Here is a 21,326-nt window from a genome sequence, read left to right as displayed (position 1 = left end):
TGACTCTTTGCGACCCCATGGACTGCAGCATGCCAGGCCTCCCTATCCATCACCAACTCCCAGAGTTTACTCAAACTCATGTCCATCGAGCCGGTGATGCCATCCAACCATCTCATCCTCTGTCATCCCATTCTCCTCCCACCTTCAATCTTTCCCAGCATCAGGGTCTTTACCAGTGAGTCAGTTCTTCACATCAGGTGATCAAAGTGTTGGAATTTCAGCTTCTGCATCAGTCCTTCCAATGAATATTCAGGACTGATTTTCTTTAGGATGGACTGGTTGGATCTCCTTGCAGTCCAAGGGACTCTCAAGAGTCTTCTCCAACACCACAGTTCAAAAGCATCAGTTCTTTGGTGCTCAGCTTTCTTTATAGTCCAACTCTCACATCCATACATGACTACTGGGAAAAAAAACCATAGCTTTGACAAGATGGACCTTGGTTGGCAAAATAATGTCTCTGCTTTTTAATATGCTGTCTAGGTTAGTCATGGAGAAGGCAAGGTACTCTTGCCTGGAAAATCCCATGGATGGAGGAGCCTGGTAGGCTGCAGTCCATGGGGTTGCTAAGAGTCGGGCACGACAGAGCGACTTCACTTTCACTTTTCACTTGCATGCATTGGAGAAGGAAATGGCAACCCACTCCAGTGTTCTTGCCTGGAGAATCCCAGGGATGGGGGAGCCTGGTGGGCTGCCGTCTACGGGGTTGCACAGAGTTGGACATGACTGAAGTGACTTAGCAGCAGCAGCAGCAGGTTGGTCATACCTTTTCTCCAAAGGAGCAAGCGTCTTTTAATTTCATGGCTGCAGTCTTGGCTGAAGATGGAGCTCAAACAGTGATAAGAGAAGCAGCCTCTTTCCATCTTCCTGCTTCACTGTCCTCACCATGTAAGACCTCATCTGAAATCTAGTTGCTTCATGGTCACAATATGGCTGCCATATCTCTAGGCTTACATCTTTAGGCAAGAAGAAAGTGTATGTTAGTTGCTCAGTTGCGTCCAACTCTTTGCAGCCCATGGACTCTAGCCTGCCAGATTCCTCTGTCCGTGGAAATCTCCAGTCATGAATACTGTAGTTAGTGGCTGGCCATTTCCTTCTCCAGGGGAACTTCCCGACCCAGGGATTGAACCTGGGTCTCCTGTATTACAGGCAGATTCTCGGCCGTCTGAGCCACCAGGGAAGCCCCAGGCAAGAAGAAAGGAAAGGTATAAATACCTAAAGAGTGAGGGCCCTTCTATTAGGGAGGCTCGAGAAGACTCTACACATGGACATCACCAGATGGTCAACACCGAAATCAGATTGATTATATTCTTTGCAGCCAAAGATGGAGAAGCTGTATACAGTCAACATAAACAAGACCAGGAGCTGACTGTGGCTCAGATCATGAACTCCTTATTGCCAAATTCAGACTGAAATTGAAGAAAGTAGGGAAAACCACTAGACCATTCAGGTGAATGACCACTATGAATGAATGACCACTAAAGCAAATCCCTTATGATTATACAGTGGAAGTGAGAAATAGATTTAAGGGACTAGATCTGATAGATAGAGTGCCTGATGAACTATGGATGGAGGTTCGTGACATTGTACAGGAGACAAGGATCAAGACCATCCCCATGGAAAAGAAATGCAAAAAAAGCAAAATGGCTGTCTGAGGAGGCCTTACAAATAGCTATGAAAAGAAGAGAAGTGAAAAGCAAAGGAGAAAAGGAAAGATATAAGCATCTGAATGCAGAGTTCCAAAGAATAGCAAGAAGAGATAAGAAAGCCTTCCTCAGGGATCAATGCAAAGAAATAGAGGAAAACAACAGAATGGGAAAGACTAGAGATCTCTTCAAGAAAATTAAAGATACCAAGGGAACATTTCATGCAAAGATGGGCTCGATAAAGGACAGAAATGGTTTGGACATAACAGAAGCAGAAGATATTAAGAAGAGGTGGCAAGAATACACAGAAGAACTGTACAAAAAAGATCTTCATGACCCAGATAATCACGATGGTGTGATCACTGACCTAGAGCCAGACATCCTGGAATGTGAAGTCAAGTGGGCCTTAGAAAGCATCACTACGAACAAAGCTAGTGGAGGTGATGGAATTCCAGTTGAGCTATTTCAAATTCTGAAAGATGATGCTGTGAAAGTGCTGCACTCAATATGCCAGCAAATTTGCAAAATTCAGCAGTGACCACAGGACTGGAAAAGTCAGTTTTCATTCCAATCCCAAAGAAAGGCAATGCCAAAGAATGCTCAAACTACCTCACAGTTGTGCTCATCTCACACGCTAGTAAAGTAAAGCTCAAAATTCTCCAAGCCAGCCTTCAGCAATATGTGAACCGTGAACTTCAAGCTTGAACCAGTTGTTCAAGCTGGTTTTAGAAAAGGCAGAGGAACCAGAGATCAAATTGCCAACATCCGCTGGATCATGGAAAAAGCAAGAGAGTTCCAGAAAAACATCTATTTCTGCTTTATTGACTATGCCAAAGCCTTTGCCTGTGTGGATCACAACAAACTGTGGAAAATTCTGAAAGAGATGGAAATATCAGACCACCTGACCTGCCTCTTGAGAAATTTGTATGCAGGTCAGGAAGCAATAGTTAGAACTGGACATGGAACAACAGACTGGTTCCAAATAGGAAAAGGAGTACGTCAAGGCTGTATATTGTCACCCTGCTTATTTAACTTATATGCAGAGTACATCATGAGAAACGCTGGACTGGAGGAAGCACAAGCTGGAATCAAGATTGCCGGGAGAAATATCAATAACCTCAGATATGCAGATGACACCACCCTTATGGCAGAAAGTGAAGAGGAACTAAAAAGCCTCTTGATGAAGGTGAAAGAGGAGTGTGAAAAAGTTGGCTTAAAGCTCAACATTCAGAAAACAAAGATCATGGCATCTGGTCCCTCACTTCATGGGAAATAGATGGGGAAACAGTGGAAACAGTGTCAGACTTTATTTTGGGGGCTCCAAAATCACTGCAGATGGTGACTGCAGCCATGAAATTAAAAGGCACTTACTCCTTGGGAGAAAAATTATGACCACCCTAGATAGCATATTGAAAAGCAGAGACATTACTTTGCCAACAAAGGTCCGTCTAGTCAAGGCTATGGTTTTTCCTGTGGTCATGTATGGATGTGAGAGTTGGACTGTGAAGAAAGCTGAGTGCCGAAGAATTGATGCTTTTGAACTGTGATGTTGGAGAAGACTCTTGAGAGTCCCTTGGACTGCAAAGAGATCCAACCAGTCCATTCTGAAGGAGATCAGCCCTGGGATTTCTTTGGAAGGAATGATGCTAAAGCTGAAACTGCAGTACTTTGGGCACCTCATGCGAAGAGTTGACTCATTGGAAAAAACTCTGATGCTGGGAGGGATTGGGGGCAGGAGGAGAAGGGGACGCCAGAGGATGAGATGGCTGGATGGCATCACTGACTCGATGGATATGAGTCTGAGTGAACTCCGGGAGTAGGTGATGGACAGGGAGGCCTGGTGTGCTGCGATTCATGGGGTTGCAAAGAGTTGGACACGACTGAGTGATTGAACTGAACTGAACTGCCTTTTTATATAGAAAGCGATGGCCTCCCCAGCTACTTCTGGCTACATCTCATTGGTCAGAATGGCGTCACAGTGCTGCTCTAAAATGTAAAATCTGAAATCAAATAGTTTCAGCTAGGTAAACTGCAACTGCTACCCCCACCCTCCTCCAGCTAAGGCAGTTGCTCTAAGGAAGAAGAGGAAATGGTTACTGAGTAGGTAACTAGAATTATCAACCACTTGACATAACTTCCATTATTAGCCTGTCTAATTATGTCCTTGACTTAATTAGAAACTACAAAAGGTGACTCAGTAATTTAAAATGTTACACTTTTTTAGTGTTTCATGCAATTAACATTAGAGAATGAAACACACCCAGCTGCCTTATGTAGCTTCCTTAATCTCTGTTACCAGCCTTGCTTCTTTTCTAAATTTCAGATCCAAATTTCCATTTGCCAAAAGGACCTCATATGCTTCAAATTAAACTCAGTTCTCCCCACCTATGCACCACCCCCAACACCCACACATTTGTTCCTGCCTTCTTTAATTAATACTGGATTGTCTTGACAAGGAGCTGTGGGGTTATCCTAGGCTCTTCCTTCTCCCCCCACCCATCCCAGACATCCAAATTTTTATCCTCCTTGGCTCTATCCCACTGCAGTTACTCTAATTCAAATAAATATCCATCCTTGCCTTGTGTGAATCCCCAGATTGATCTACCTACTTGCTACTTCTTCCCCCTATAATTCATTTTCCACAATGTCCCCTAGGGTGCTGTGTGTAAAACGTGCTGCATCTAACATGTCTCCTTTTTTAAAAAGTTAAAAGAAAATAAACTTCAGACTCCTGAACAACCTAGCTCTGTGAGCACCGCGCTCGCTGGAACTGTTTGCTACTCACCCTGTACATGCCTACGTGGCAAAGCTTTGCTCATCCCCTCCCCACTCCCTCCAGTTACCAAAGACCTGTCTCAGAAGTTTCTTATGCTTTTCATGGTCCATAAGCCATGGAAGCAATTAATTATCTTTTCATTTATATTTCCAGAACACTTTATATTTCTATTAATATGTTTTTGCCCTGGATTCTGTTTTGCCTGATATTAATCATGCTGCACGACTTAAAAAAAAAAAAGCAGCCTTATTACAATATAATTCATATACAATAAAATTCAGTCTTTTAAAGTATTCAATTCAGTGGTTGTTAGAATATTCACACAGTCACACAACTAACACCATCATCTTAATTCCAGAACATTTTTATCATCCCCAAAAGAAACCCATTAGACGCCCCTTCCCATATCCTTCTCCTCAGCCCTGACAACTACTAATCTATTTTTTATTTTTTTTGGATTTACCCATTCTGAAATTTCATATGAATGGAATCATACAGTATATGATTGACTTCTTAGCATAATGTCTTTTGCGTTTATCTGTGCTATAGCATGTATCAGTACTTCATTCCTTTTTATTGCTAAATAATAGGACAGCCATACTACATTTTGTTTATCCACTCATAAGTTGATTGATGGTTGGGCTGTTTCTACACTTTGACTATATTAAGCAATGCTATTATAAACTTTCATGTATAAGTTTTTGTGTAGGCAAATGTTTTCATTTCTCTTGGAGATACGTTGGAGTGCAGTTGCTGATCTTATGATAATTCTGTTTAATGTTGTGAGGAACTTACAAACACTTCCAAAGTGGCTGCTCCATTTTACATTTTCAGCAGCAAAGTATGAGGATTCTGTACCAGTTTTTAGTGTCTACTTGAGTATTGTTTCCATTGTTTTATTTTCAAAGTTTTAAACATCACTTTGTTTTAGCTGTGTTCCTTGTAAAGGAGATACAGTTAATTTTTAAATCAATTTGAATATCTTTGTCCTTTAGTAGGAGAAGCTAATAATCTGTTTATAGTTATTATGATTACTGATACATTGGAATTTATTTTGTGCCTTTTATATACCCTTGGACTGCAAGAAGATCCAACCAGTCCATTCTAAAGGAGATAAGTCCTGGGTGTTCTTTGGAAGGAATGATGCTAAAGCTGAAACTCCAGTACTTTGGCCACCTCATACGAAGAGTTGACTCATTGGAAAAGACTCTGATGCTGGGAGGGATTGGGGGCAGGAGAAGGGGACGACAGAGGATGAGATGGCTGGATGGCATCACCGACTTGATGGACGTGAGTTTGAGTGAACTCTGGGAGTTGGTGATGGACAGGGAGGCCTGGCGTGCTGCAATTCATGGGGTCGCAAAGAGTCGGACACAACTGAGCAACTGATCTGATCTGATCTGATATACCATATGCTTTATTGTTACCTCTTTTTTCCCCTTTTTTCCTGCCTTTCTAGCGAAGTGCCTGGCACATAGTAGCTTTCAATACATAAGTATTATAGGGCTTCCCAGGTGGCTCAGTGGTAAAGAATCTGCCTGCCAATGCAGGAGACCTGATTTGATCCCTGGGTTGGGAAGATCCCCTGGAGAAGGAAATGGCAACTCACTCCAGTATTCTTGCCTGGGAAATCCCATGGACTGAGAAGCCTGGTGGGCTACAGTCCATGGGGTCATAAAAGAGTTGCACCTGACTTAGCAACTAAACAGCAGCTGCAAGTATTATGAGCTATCATTCCTGGATAGGAGCCAGGTATCTATAGATTTATTTTTTCATCAAGTATTCATTAATTACCTGATATTCATGTTTGTAGTTTCACTCAGTGGCTATCATAGTGCCTAACATATGGAAGAAGCTCAGTAAATACTTTCTGCATTGACTACGCAAAGGGCGAGATGCTTGTCAGAAGCTGGGTGAAGTAGTGGAGAGTGCACACGCTTAGGGGCAGTTCACTTGGGTTGAATGTGGTTATGTCAAGTTCCAACTATTTGATCTTGGGCTCTGACTTTACATCTTTGAGCCTTTGTTTCCTTATCTGTGAAATGGGGATTAGTATCTGTCATACAGAGTTACTTGGGGGGGATGAAAGATAATTATGTAAACAACAATCAGAATTGTTAACACAGGAAATCTGCTTTGTACATGTGAGCTATTGTTTTTTAATGAATTGTTTAACAAAGAGCTCTCCCAGCCAAGTACATCAGTGTGAAATCATCAGCCATATCTGCCCAGTGAATAAACATAGTAAAAAAAAAAAAAACTCTGGCCCCTTTGCTATGTGTCTGACATAAATAATTATGACCCTAGTAGAAGAGGAGACATTTTTTCTTCTCATGGTAGAACCAAGAAAACGGACCAGAGATGTAGTTGTATTTCCTTTTAATGATGCAGAAATAAATTTTAAGAGAGCTGTTTTTTGTTCTAATATTCTTCTAAACTTTTACATGAAACATTTTTGTTCATCATGTTGCTCCCCAGTATTTCAGAGGAAGAATAAAGAAGCTTCACAAACAGGTGAGATAACTGCCTAAAACCGGACGAGCAAGTGAACATTTTTTCCTACATTTTAACAGATTGTGCGTGAGTTTTTTTCTGGTTTTCACACAAATTTGTATGTCCTAAGGTTTTAGAAATTCACCTGCAGACTCGTAGAAGGAAGAAGGCTAAATCAAATCTGGGTTTATGCCTGATGTTGTGCATTCCTGGTGGTCATGGATGGTCAGTGAGTTTTAAGTAATGGTGGTTGCCCTGTAGTCATTTTGATGTTGTCTTTGTAAATTATGAATGCTGAAGACTGATGGGTCCGGATACCTGTCTGTAACATCTAGGAGTGCATTATTTGGGGAAAGAAGAAAGAAAGCCACCTCCTGTCTTTTCAGACCTGTGCCCCCTCCCAGTTATGGTGCTGTCCTGTTTATTCCCATTTAATGAATGACTAGTTACAAATGGAACCAACTCGCAAATGATTCGTGCCTAATGGGCAATCATGTTTTAGAACTGTTCCTCATTGTATAATAACCAAGTATTAACAGAAGAATTAAACCTTAAGGTTTATGGATTAGATTGAGGAAAATTACTTTACTCTATTCTTGATTGTCTTCTGAGCCCACTTGGTCAGTGACTTTGACGTTAGTGACTGGCTGTAGGAGTGGGTACAGCTTTCCTGGAGGTCTGCATGCAGGACCTGGCCAGCAAAGCCCACAGCTCGCAGTACTATTCTTTGTGGACCCAGCTTACTTAGACCAAATGGTCAAGACACATTTATGTTTTTCTTTATTTGTTTATTCATTTGTATTTTCCTTTTAGATGTAGAGGGGTCTCTTAAGATAATGCAAAACATTAAAAAAATACTTCTCCACAATTGTCCCAATAAAGAAAGCAATCCAAAACTTTCTTTTTTAAATTAGTTTTTGCAGTGGGTAGTAATGCCCAAAATGTGTGCATATATGTGCTCAGTCGTGTCTGAGTCTTTTGCAACCTGATGTCCATGGAATTTTCCAGACAGGAATACCGGAGTGAGTTGCCATGCCCTCCTCCAGGGGATCTTTCTGACCCAGGAATCAAGCCTGTGTCTCCTATGTCTCCTGCATTGGCAGGTGGATTCTTTACCATTGCGCCACCTGGGAAGCAATACCCAAGATACATACTTCAAAAAGTATAAAAATGTAAAAACAATATACAGTATAAATTGAGTCTTTCTCACAGCTAGTCTCATAAAATTCATTCAGTTAATTGTTTTATGCCTTGTAACTGTTTTTATCTGTTCACAGCAGTGTATTTTCTTATGTTTTTCATCTATCATCTATCCTTTGTCCTGTTCCTTTCCTACTTTTTCTTTCTAGTTTTTTTTTTTTGTGTGTAGATCTTGTGCTGGTTCTCTTTATTGGTTCCTTGTTTTAGTATTCATCTTAGAATAAATTGTATGCTTTTTGTGTTTGTGTTAGTCACTCAGTCATGTCCGACTCTTTGAGACTCCATGGACTATAACCTGGCAGGCCCCTCTGTCCGTGGAACTCTCCAGGCAAGAATACTAGAGTGGGTTGCTATTCCCTTCGCCAGGGGATCTTCCCAGCCCAGGGATTGAAGCCAGGTCTCCTGTATTGCAGCAGATTCTTTACCATCTGAGTCACCAGGGAAGTCTAGACCAACTATTTGCAAGATAATTATGTGAGGAGAAGACCAGGGCAGCTTCTAGACCAGAGAGAGTCAGAGAAGCGCTCCTTATGACAGAGAGTGAGGGCAGGGAGAAAGGAGGAGGAGGAGAGAGAGAGGCTTTAGACTGCTCGTGATTTACTCTCTCCCTCGCCCTCGCCCATTTCTAGCAGTGCGCCTGCTGGAATGGCTTGCCTTTGCCTCCTTCCATGTTCCTGGTGTGTCTAGGGTCCAAGGTCACCCCTGTGCTGTCCTACACACACTTTTCCATTGTTCTAAACAAGTGTCGGTGGGACTTCCTCACCAACTTGCTCATAGGAGCCAGTGCTTCTTATTTTGGAGAATGACACTGGGAGGCCCGCAGCCACAGGCCCACCCTCTACATTGTAGGCTACACCACCTTACCTGTACCCTGCATTTGGTTGTCCTGGGCATCAGGCAGCTCTGTCTCATTTACTGAAATTCAGGGTGACAGAAATCTAGTTTTTCCTCCCCACAATCAAGATTATATTTCTGAGATTCCCCTTCCTTCTTATTTTGAAACAGTTTCCCAGAAAAGGCAAGAACAGAGATATTTTCATTCTGCCATCTGAAAACCAGAAGACCTCCTTGAACTCAGTGTTGTTTTGAAAAGTGTTTTCTAATTTAAAAGACTAAAGTCTCATCTATGCTGCCCTGTAGGCCAAGTGTCTCCTTTGCCAAGAAGCCACCATATCATTAATTTAAAAATTACATTTGAAAGAATGTTGCTTTTTAGAGAGGACTATAGCCTATTTTTTATTTGTTTAATGCTTATCTCAAAGTACTTATTTGGTCCTTACACTTATGCAAATCAGAGAAGAAGGAACATGCTTTACATTTTTATAGATGGAGAAATAGATGACCATTAAAACCAGAACTAGAGACCTGTTCTCCCAACTGTCCAACTATTCTTCTCTGATGACAGCATTTCTAACATGCCAGGTGAAGCTTTTCCAGTGAGCACTGTAAGCTTTGAGAATCTCACATCCAGAAGATATTTTATTCCTGTACCATAATAAGGCCTGAGCTTCCCTTGCGGCTCAGCTGGTAAAGAATCCACCCACAATGCAGGAGACCTGGGTTCGATTCCTGCAGGGTTGGGAAGATCCCCTGGAGAAGGGAAAGGCTACCCACTCCAGTAACAGTTGGACAGAAATTTCTCCTGCCCTTTTCTTCCCTTCCTATTTTAGTCGGAAATATTTTTCTTAGAGTGTCAAGATAATTATTTCATCTGTAGACACAATAAATGTGCTGCTGCCAAGCCATGTCTCCATCTTTTGCTTGAGTAGTTGGCATGACCCTGGATATGTATGTTTTCTATTTCCTTCCCATAGCAACACCAAAGCAATGGTATTCAGCATTACCTTTGGCCTTGGCAATACCAAGATACCTAAGACATAGTTCCTATCTTTGAACCTTCAAGGAGCCCATGGCCCAGTGAAGGGAGACACATTGACATGTGAAAGGAAATTGCCAGAGTCTCTAGTGCCATGATAAAATTGTGAACAAAGTACTATTGGAGCAGTTAGCTCTGGCAAAGGGAGAAGAAAATCTGTGCAGAGAAGTTAGCACCTGAGTGTGTTTTAAAGGATTGGTGGGAATTTTCCAGGTGGTGAAGGCCATCACATCCAGCCTGCATAGCATGGACAAACACACAGAGATATAAACAAAAGATATGTAACAAAGTGTCACAAATGCAGTGGGGGTAAAGGGTAGGATTTGTAGAATTGATTGGAGGATGAGATGGAGAATTTGACTCCATAGCCAAGAGCCTTTCTTTAGGAAAGGTGTCTACGTGAATAAGGGAGTGATGCCGTGTAGTCTGAGAGGTGAGACTTCCAGTCAGTGTATCAGGCTTGGCTGTCAGTAAAGTGTGCTCGCTGCCGTGGGATAGAATGTGCCTGGTGACAGAGCTGATGATACCTCCTGGCTGCAGGTTGTTTGAGGTTCTAGCAGAACTTCAAGCTGGACAGGGAACTAGAGGCACCAGAACTTGAACCAGGCATCCTGATCTGGCCCAAGCTGAAGCAGTTATTCCTACTGTGAAAATACTTTAACTCATCTGAAGTCTCAGAAGTAAAACTGGATCAGAAAGAATGTGTCTTGTAGACTTGTTCCCTGTGGCCCCTCTAGTCGGTACATTCTTTCCTCAGTGATTCTCAGCACAGCATTTTAAGAGTATTCACAGTCCCAGGGGAAAAGTGGCCACCTCAGCCTTAGAAAGTAAAAAACATCCTCCTTATGGAATCTCTTGTTGGTTGTTGTTGTTCCGTCGCTAAGTCATGTCTGACTTTTTGCCACCCGGTGGGCTGCAGCAAGCTGGGTTCTTCTGTCCTTCACTATCTTGGAATTTGCTCAAATTCTTGTCCATTGAGTTGGTGATGCTATCTAGACATCTCCTCCTCTGCCGCCCCCTTCTCCTTTTGCCTTCAGTCTTTCCCAGCATCAAGGTCTTTTCCAGTGATGATATAATAAATTAGAGAGGTGGTAATTTATTTTATAAAATGACTTGTTATTTTATAACATTGATTATGGATTTCCACTGAATAATAAAGTCCTTTTGTATCCTTAAAGCATAGCTCGATTTTTCCAAAATTAGAGATGCCATTTTTCAGAAGCATAGCTGTTACATAAAATGAGGCTTGCTTATAAATGTGTGATTAATATTGTGTATTTTTAATTAGCCTTGTTCTTCTTTTAGCTAATTCAAGGCAGCAAAAAAAAAGAAAACATGAAATCAATATTTTCTCCTTTCGCTGTTGGGAACCACACAGACAATGATTTTTGTGGCATTTAGTGATAATTTAAATGCCTGAGTCAATGATAAATATTACCAATATCTTTATTTATATCCTTTACCCTAATACTATTCAGTTATTATAATGAATTCAGTGATTTGGGAACAAATTTGTGATTCAGTAAGAGTCTTATAAAAGGAAACCAATTTCTGAGCTCATTGTAAGTATGACTGAGTAGCTTTCATATTAGGCTGTGGTTAAAGTTTATCTTGGTTTCACAACACTCATGGACAATATGCACTCACCCTTTAAACGTTGCGTGTGTGTGCCTGCTAAGTCACTTCAATCGTGTCTGACTCTTTGTGACCCTATGGTCTGTAGCCCACCAGGCTCCTCTGTCCATGGGATTCTCCAGGCAATACTGGAATGGGTTGTCATGCCCTCCTCCAGGGGATCTTCCCAACCCAGGGATCAAACCAGAGTCTCTTACGTCTCCTGCATTGGCAGGCAGGTTCTTCTACCACTAGTGCCGCCTGGAAAGCATTTCAGCAGATAATTAACTGTCATATCCAGTCAGACCTGAACAGATTCAGCTTCAGGAGCTGTTGTTGGCCTGTGTGGATCTCAGGTGCGGGAAGCCCTTCATATCACCTGAGTGAAAGGTGAATGGCGCTCAGCTCCGTTTCTCTTTCCTTTGTGTGTCAATGCCAGTCCTAAGTACAGTGCCATTTTCATGGATCCAGACTGCTGAAATGAACTGGTCTGCAGAAGAAAGAGCCTTCTCAGTAGAGGACACAACTTCCATCTATGTGGGGCAGGGCGTTTCAACATCCTGGTTGTTAAAGAACAGGGCTATTCAGACGTCAGTGAGCACAAAATCTCTTGTTGGCAAGAGACTCGAAAATTCCAATTCAGTAGGTCTGAGGTGGAGACCATGCATTCTTACAACATTCTAGAGCTACTCAAGGTGTGGTTCCCAGACCAGCAGTTTAGGCCCCACCTGGGAATTTGCTAGAAATGCAGAATTTCAGGCCCCACCCTAGACCTACTGAATCAGAATCTACATTTTAACAGGACTCCTTGGGCAATTTATCCTCCATTACAGTTGGGAAAACACTGCTCCAGACCACTGTTCCCCAAAGGACCAAGGTTAGGTATCACTAAGGAAGCCTGAAATGAGTTTAGATGGCACAAAGTTGAACATTTTATTTAATAATCATTAAGTTGATTTTTATTATCACCATCCATTGATGGCAAGTGATATTGACTTCCATTTATGGTAATAATTTAACTGAAAGTTAGTTCAGGTGGTGTGTGGATGCAGTTAAAAAACTATAAAAGTCATAGGTTTACAAGTGATTTAAGTTAACATGATGCTTAAGAGCATGGACTCTGGAGCCTGACACCTCAGATTTGAATACCAGCTCTTCCAGTAATTCACTCTGTTACTTTAAGCAGGTTTCTTAACCTCTCTGGGCCTGTTTCCTCATCTGAAAGATAGCAGTAATAGTAGTATCGATCTGATTAGGATACCGTGGGGCTTAAATGGGTTTATATATGAAAAGCGCTAAGGATAGGGCCTGGCACATAGCAAGGGCTGTGTCAGGACTAACTTATCTTACTATAATCTAGAACAGCAATGTTCAAGAATTTATTTTATCCTGCGCTTTTTATTTCCCTCTGCCCTACCCCCTGCTTCCTTTCCTACTTAGATCAACATGCCCCACTACCCCCAAAAGGCTAAATATTCTAGAAATTTTATACTATTGAGGGTGAGAGCACCAACTTCTGCTTGCCAATAGGGGGGCAGTCTTCACTGAGCAAGGTGGAGGGTGGGGCATGAGAGCTTCCAGGTGGGAAGGCCCAGGAGAGGACTCTGCCCAGAAAATTCGCTCAGAAACAATGAGGAAGTGACAACAGAAAGTGACCACTTGTAAATCATTTTCACCGTTACCTGGAGAGATTTTTTTTAAGTTCCTTATTATTTTACTTATAGCTTTGGCAGTTTTACCACATATTTTTAGAGAACCTCTTTGTGTGTGCCTTATATGCTCATGCACTCTTGGGTTGTGATTTCCTGGCCGCGAAGCACCTTTGATAAATAAATGACTGATTGATAGAGTGTCAGGACCCTGCTGAAACCTTGATGTGAGAAATGAATGGCCTCACAGGGTTCTCCCACCTGCACTAGTTCAGAGGTGAGAAATCTCTCTTCTCTTTTCCTGACTTCATAACCAAAGAAACAAGGGATTCAGTTGGACAGTGTCAAAACATAAAAAGTTATGAGTGGCCAGAGAACCTTATTTTCAGATTCCTATTCAAATATATTTTTAGAACCAGCAAAAGACACTTTTGTCAAATAGTAGCAGTAATCCTTGCTTATATGTTAAAAAATAGGCACATTTTCTATTTATGAACAACTGTGTTCTGACAAACTATTCTTGGAGAGAAATGTGATTATGACAAGAGCAACTGGTGTGTAAAATTGTCAACCATGAGTTATTTCTCTCTGAAATAATATTTATAATATAATTATATATAAATTTATATAATATAATATATTTAAATATATTATATATAATATACATATATATTATATTATAAATAAATATATAAGTATAATATAATAATATTTATTTATATGTAATAACATACATAGTTAACTTTTTAATATAAAAACATAGGCAAGCTCAGTCCATCTCTCTCTCTGAAGGAGAACAGACAGATTGATCAAGTAGGGAACGAAGAGGAGATGGGGGGAAGGGAAGACGAGAAAGTTCATCACCTGTACTAAGTAAGCATCAATTCTTCTGCCCCAGCCCCACCCCTCACCGGCTCCCTGTAAAGCAGTTGGCTTCTGGCATCTTGTGGGTCCTTGGATGACCTGCAGACATGTTCTGTTGACCCACTGGTTTTCAAAAATGCTTTCATTTGGTTTTACTTCAAAATTGGGATTCACGTGAAAATCTGGATATGGGGACTTTGAGGGGGGAAATGGGAAGATCTGGTCAATACTGGACTTGCATAACCACTGCATATCAATCAGGCAGAGTTGAGAGAGTGCTCCTGCTTCAGGCCCAGGTCTTCTCTCCTGTTGGCCCGGCTTTTCCACACCTTACCTTCCACTGTTTCCTCGCCTTTATGAGTCCATGGTCACAGTGGTCAGTTCTCTGCCTGCAAGCGGTGCTAGGAACAGGAATTCGTGGCTTCTGGCTGAGGGAGGCAGGACTCACAATAGAAGAAATTCCTCAGGCTTAGGAAAAGTGTTCAAAAGATGGTGGACGGCCACATGCCAGATGTCCCACTTCAGCCCAAGGAAGGAGACACTTGCAGAATAGTGTCTTGAAGCCCCTCTGTGGTTCCAGCCTTTTCTTATTCTCTTCCAAACATGTTAAGTCTCCCATCTGCTTGCATTCTTCTACTTCTGTTATCTCTGCTGATGTGCTACTTCTTCAACAGGAACCGATTCTTACGCCACCTTTCTACCTGTTGAAAAATGCAATAGTTTCTACTAAGTGTTTATTAATTGTCCCCCTTCCTTTGTGTTTGAATTGATGATGACATTCCTTAGCACTCCACACCTCTCTTGGGGCATTTATTCTCCTCCACCTTTTATTATAGTTATTTGTGGCAGTGAAGGAGGGGGTATGATAAGATAAATGCAGCTTCAGTTAAGTGTCTGCTTTCTGTCAGGACCTGTATTATGTTTTTTTGTGTTAATTGTGATAACAAACTAAGAATTAAGCATGGTAACTATTTTACAAATAAAGTGAGACAGGTGAACTATGGGGTTGGCCAAAAAGTCCATTTGGGTTTTTCATAACATCCTATGGGAAAAACCAAATGAACATTTTGGCCAAGTCAGTAACTTGACTGAAGCCACACAACTGGGAAAAAGCGGTGGCAGAAGTAGAACCCAGGCCTGATTGTCAGACCAGCACTGTCCCCCACAGTCAGAGTCTCATGTATTAACAGCGCTAGCTCTGTTCCATTGGCCACCCTCTCGTCTAACGGTGTTTGACTATCTTACCTACATCTTGATGCTGTTTTTCAGGATTATTTCATGAGCTGGGAGAAAATATGAAAGCCTTTGAGAATCTGGCTTTTTTTATCCTAATCACTTTTAATACACTACAGAGCAGAATGACATTTTTTAATGTATTGGGAGAGCACAAAGCATCAAAGAGCTCATGGGTACAGCCTGTGACTTCCTGGAGCTCTGCATTCTTAACTGTCAGATTTTAACAAATTATTCTCTAGGTAATTGCTTAATGATTATATCTGTCAAGAAAAAGCCTTCAGCACCATCAAGTGCTAAATGTAAAAATATGCTTTCATGTTAGAGCTTGAAAAATCATTCCTTTGATTTCAGCGGGACAGAAACCCAGTGACACCTGGTCACTCTCAGATTTGTAAGGATAAACCTAGATGGAAAGTAAAAGATGCTAAGTTTAGGGGGGAACACATGGAAGAATTATACTTTCCTGTAGAAGGTCCTTTTCACCCAAGGGTCTCAGAAATACTTCAAGATCTTTGCAAGATGGAAGCAGAGAAGTAATATGATCTGAAATATACCAAGTTAATAAATGCAGTTTTGAATCAGAAAGGACAGGGCTTTTATGAAGCTCTGATACTCTTTCTGAAACTTAGTAGAAACTACATTACCTCTCTGAGACAAAATTTGGTTCTTTATGGAAATGTCAATGTCTACCACAGAATCTTTGAAAGGATTAAATGAAACAGCATACTTAAGTACCTAACACAGTCCTGAGTACATATAGGGGATTCAAAAAGTTACACCAAAAAAGGGTCAGTCCTCATTATTCATGGATTCCACAGTTTGCTAATTACCTGTTCGGTAAGCTTGTCCTTCCTGCTTCATCATACCCAGGTTCCCAGCTGAAGTTGAACAAGGCAGCACTCTGCCTTCTGGTTACAACTTTCACCCTGTAAACAAGTGTCCATGTTTTTCAAAATGTTGTGCTTACTGTTGGTGATTTCGTTTCAGTGGCCCCCCCAAGTGTAGTGAAATGATGCTTAGTGCTCCTGAATGCAGGAAGGCTATGACGTGCCTTATGGAGAAAAACATAAAGAGCGTTCCAGGTGGTGGTAGTGAAAAATAATCTGCCTGCCAGTACAGGAGACACATGGGCATGAGTTTGATGCCTGGGTTGGGAAGATCCCCTGGAGGAGGAAATGGCAACCCACTCCAGTATTTTTGCCTGGGAAATTCCATGGGCAGAGGAGGCTGACAGGCTACAGTCCGTGGCTGCAAAGAGTCAGACATGACTGAGCAACTGAACACACACACACACACACACACACACACACACACACAGGCAGGAGTTACAAAACAGTCTGTGTGAAATAAGGTATCTTTAGTGAGAAACACAAATATATAAAACAAAGTTATATGTTGTTAACTGATAAGCTGACAAAAATCTTGTGACCAGAGGCTCTCATAAGCCTAATCCTGTATCTTTTCTAGGAGCGGTGGTTCAGGTATTTGCTAACTCAGTCTTCTTGGCAACTATACCATGAATAATGAAAATCAGCTCTAAACTTATGGTTATGGGAGGGGGGTAAGGAAGGAGAGGTAAATAGGAAGGTTGGGATTAACATATACACACTACTATTAATATATGTAAAATAGATAACTAATAAGGATCATGTTGCAAACAGTAAAGGCTGTTGGTAAAAAAGCTAGAATACTATAAATGAATTGGGATTTTACATTGAAGAAACAGAGGCACAGGCCTTGTTCCAGTCTTCTAGTGACTAGAAGGACAAAAAAACAAAATTACCCTTGCTTAAGTCTGAGGTTTATTTCTGTATCTAGATTTTAAAACATTCACAGACATATGCATGCAAACACATTATACAGAGCAATGCCATATTTATCTGGAGATCAGACATCCTACAATATTAACTCTCTGAAACATAACCATATTTGCAGAATCATACCTCCAAAGCCCTCCATGCAGCAAATACCGGATATAAAGCCTTTGGGGAGAAGTGTCAGGCTCCCACCCAGATGATTGTATAGAACCAACAACAGAAGAACAGCAAGAAAAGTAAGAGTGACAACAGAGAAGGAAGCAGGAAAATAGCTAATGCCCATGTAAGCCTGGCTGGAGGCTGGCACCCTGAGTAACCATTGAGCCTGCAACATTCAGAAAAGGTTGAATTTCATTCCATTTACTCTGCTTAGGAAAATGGGAGTATGTGCAAAATATTTTTAAATTGCATGCGAAATGATAGATGTTTAATGTTTAAAGAGGTAGAATCTGTTACTTGAAATTGTTGTTATGGAATGAAGTGTTGCTATTTATGTATTAACATGTTCTATTATATTGAGACATAAATAGCTAAATTTTTATCAGTTTAGTTACCTAATTCTCTCTAAAATCTGGCTATTTGTTTCAGTCTCCAGCAGTAGACACAATGCCTGCCTCACAGTGGGTATTCTGTATTTATTGAAAGAAGAATGAATGAATAGCAAGTGAATCAAACTACCCATAAAATCCATATGTCTGTGTGACGTGTGCATGAATAAAGGCATCCAAGTTTAAAACTCTCCCTTTTCTCCTTTCCAGAGCAGAGACCGTTCTCTTGGGACCATTCATAAGCAAGAGACACCCACGCCGTGACATATGCCAGTGCCTCCACCTCCGCCTCCTCCTCCTCTGCCTCCACCTCCCCCACCACTGGGGGCTCCTCCCCCACCCCCACCGTCAGCACCGCCGGTAAGACCTGTTTGGGTTTTTTTCTGTCTGTTTTACTGGAATATGCTGGAACAGGTTTTAAATATTCAAAATCAGCCATCACCTGGCTCCTCTAGGGCAGGTGGCATCTTAGGTAGCTAGCTCTATCGTGCCAGGGTCTAACTCCAAACCAGTCTGGCCACATATTTCCCTCCCAGTTCTTTGGCAGCCCCCACCCTCTACCCTAGCGTCCTCTACAGATGTCTACATGATTTTTAATTCGTGCTGCTCAATATAGGCTTCCCAGGTCTCCCTAATCAACTCTTCCATCTCACAGGAAACCTCAGTTGGGAGGCTGCAATGAGTCAAGGAGGCATGCTCACATCAAGTTCCAGGTTGTGATCTGGATGTTGGTAACAGTAGCTTGGGCTTCAGCCGCCCAGTTCTGGGACCAAGTAAGAGGAGTGGCATATGAGATGCCACAACAAAATGTGCTAAGTCATTTCAGTTGTGTCCAACTCTTTGCAACCCCATGGACTTTGCCCACCAGGCTCCTGTGTCCATGGGATTCTCCAGGCAAGGATACTGGAGTGGGTTGCCATGTCCTTCTCCAGAGGATCTTCCCGAACCAGGAATCGAACCCTTGTCTCTTATGTCTCCTGCATTGGTAGGCAGGTTCTTTACCACTAGTGCCACCAACATCTCTAAATGAAATCTCCCCACCTACACAAGACTGAATTAGTCTATTTCAGTGTGTGTTGCTGATACTCTCTCTTGGTTTAATAGTTTGCTTTGAGTTTAGAAGGAGAGGCACTGCTGCTGCTGCTGCTAAGTCGCTTCAGTCGTGTCTGACTCTGTGCGACCCCATAGACGGCAGCCCACCAAGCTTCGCCGTCCCTGGGATTCTCCAGGCAAGAACACTGGAGTGGGTTGCCATTTCCTTCTCCAGTGCAGGAAAGTGCAAAGTGAAAGTGAAGTCGCTCGGTCGTGTCTGACTCTTCGTGACCCCATGGACTACCTCCTACCAGGCTCCTCCATCCATGGGATTTTCCAGGCAAGGGTACTGGAGTGGATTGCCAATGGCTTCTCCGAGGAGCGGCACAGAAAGTGGTTATTTTGCTTTAGAACAGGCTGTCTCGCCCTTAGCACCATGGACACTGGGGCCAGGTCATTTTGCGGGGGGGCTGTCCTGTGCGTTGCAGGCTGTTTAGCAGCATCCCTGGCCTCTACCTACTAGTCGCACCCCCAGTTATAACCATCGAAAATGTCCCTAAACGTTGCCAACTGTTCCCTTGAGGGCAAAATCTTCTCGCTTTCCTTGATTTTAGCACAATGTTTGTGCTTAATGCTCATAGCAAGCCCTTCCTCAGAAGAAACCTCAGGACACTTCTCATGCCCTCATCCTCCAACTCAGAGCCAGGTCTGGTACAAGAACCGCTGCTCCTGTTTTCAGTGGAAGATGAAAGATATGGATGCCATGGCGATAAGGTGTGCAGAGGCAGGGCTGCCCAGGGGTGATGTGAGCCATGTCAGCAAAAGCCAGGAATAGAGCCTCGCCTGCCATTCTCTTCCCCCAACCCAGAGTACACTCCTCCCCTCAGATCCACAGATGACGTGACCATGGGAGTATGGGTTATGAAGGGAAGGCCTGAGTCCCTGCTGCACAGATACTGGCCATGGTGAGAACAAGGGTGTGCCTGAGGTCACAGGTCACCCCATGGCATTAGCATGGCACACTGACCATATCTGAAGCGTAGGGGCATAGACCTGCCTGAAACTTGGCCCTTGCCCTTGAAGACAGCGGAAAGAAAGCACATACATACTGTGAGTTGTATCTGAAAGCTCGCTGACCAATATATAGAAAGACTAAGAATGAGTACTGAAGTCCCCCTGCTGAATTTGACACAAGGAAAGCATGGAATGGACAGTTTATAAGTGAAAGAAACATACATAAAACTATAATATGGGTCTTACACAGACCTGCTGGACCTGAAGAAGCACAATTTAAAGTAACTTCAAATACCACAATATACCCATAGACTTAGCTAGAATAAATAAACTTACCAAAACCTATATTGTTGGGGATTTGGGAAAATAAGCCCTTTTAAACATGGCTGCAAAGTGAAAGTGTTAGTCACTCAGTTGCATCCGACTCTTTGCAGCCCTATGGACTGTAGCCCTCCAGGCTTCACTGTCTGTGGGATTTCCCAGGCAAGAATACTGGACTGAGTTGCCATTTCCTTCTCCAGGGGATCTTCCCGACTCAGGGATCGAACCCATGTCTCCTGTGTCTCCTGCACTGTGGGCAGATTCTGTGCTAGTGACATACAAATACTTGGGACTCAAATGTTAAGTGAGTCTTTCTGGAGTGTTCTGACAAAGAAACAACAAACCTGAATGTACCCCCTTTTCCCCCTGGCAATCAAGTAGCTTTATTTTTGAGATTGACTCAGAATTTACCTAAAGGAACCAAAAAAGAATTTATACAGAGGATGTGCACAGCAAAGCGATTTATTCTAGTGAAAAATTAAATCATAAATGGTTTGTGAGAACTAAATGAACTACATTGTCAAGCTGTTAATTAAAAATTACATTATGCCATATTGTTAATTAAAAATTACATTTGTAACTGCTGATTATAGAAAGTAGATATGGAATGATGAATTAAAAGCAATGCGTATGTTGTGCACCATGAAATCAGCTATATATGTATTAAATAGAAAAGATCAGAAGAAAATTTTGAATGCTGGTAGTAAAATTTTAAATTTCATTAGGGAATTCTTTTTCTTTTAAGATGCTTAAATTGTCATAAACAAAATAATTCTACATTTGGATAATTTTTTGCACTCCCTCTCTCATTTCTCGGAGAAGACAATGGCACCCCACTCCAGTACTCTTGCCTGGAAAATCCCATGGACAGAAGAGCCTAGTTGAAGGGCTGCAGTCCATGGGGTCGCAAAGAGTCAGACACGACTGAGCGACTTCACTTTCACTTTTCACATTCATGCGTTGGAGAAGGAAATGGCAACCCACTCCAGTGTTCTTGCCTGGAGAACCCCAGGGACGGGGGAGCCTGGTGGGCTGCCGTCTATGGGGTCTCACAGAGTCAGACATGACTGAAGTGACTTAGCAGCTCTCATTTCTAAATTGTTTTTATTATGCCTCTTATGGAGGAACTAATCAATTTAGGAGGAAAGTAGCCAAGTAAACTTAAATATTTTTAAAACACATCTTTTTACAATCTGGGAAAAATATTTACCATGGGAAAAATATTAGGCAAAGAATTAACAGC

The 21,326-nt window shown here is 42.0% G+C and overlaps 1 protein-coding gene across 2 annotated transcripts in view; it reads left to right on the top strand.

Annotated features, from left to right (window-relative positions):
- The window catches only part of WIPF3 (WAS/WASL interacting protein family member 3), an 84,530-nt gene that overhangs the window by 6,632 nt on the left and 56,572 nt on the right, over positions 1-21,326 (top strand). For both annotated transcript variants that reach the window (XM_025291248.3, XR_006552825.2), the window contains exon 2: positions 17,927-18,076. In XM_025291248.3, coding sequence (XP_025147033.2) covers positions 17,984-18,076 — 93 coding nt within the window. In that variant the 5' untranslated portion in view covers positions 17,927-17,983. The remainder of the gene's footprint in view (positions 1-17,926; positions 18,077-21,326) is intronic.

The sequence above is a fragment of the Bubalus bubalis genome, chromosome 8 (genome assembly GCF_019923935.1).
Source record: "Bubalus bubalis isolate 160015118507 breed Murrah chromosome 8, NDDB_SH_1, whole genome shotgun sequence".
Lineage (NCBI taxonomy): Eukaryota > Metazoa > Chordata > Mammalia > Artiodactyla > Bovidae > Bubalus > Bubalus bubalis.
Note: the sequence above shows the minus strand (reverse complement) of the source record. Positions and strands in the feature narration are given on the sequence as shown.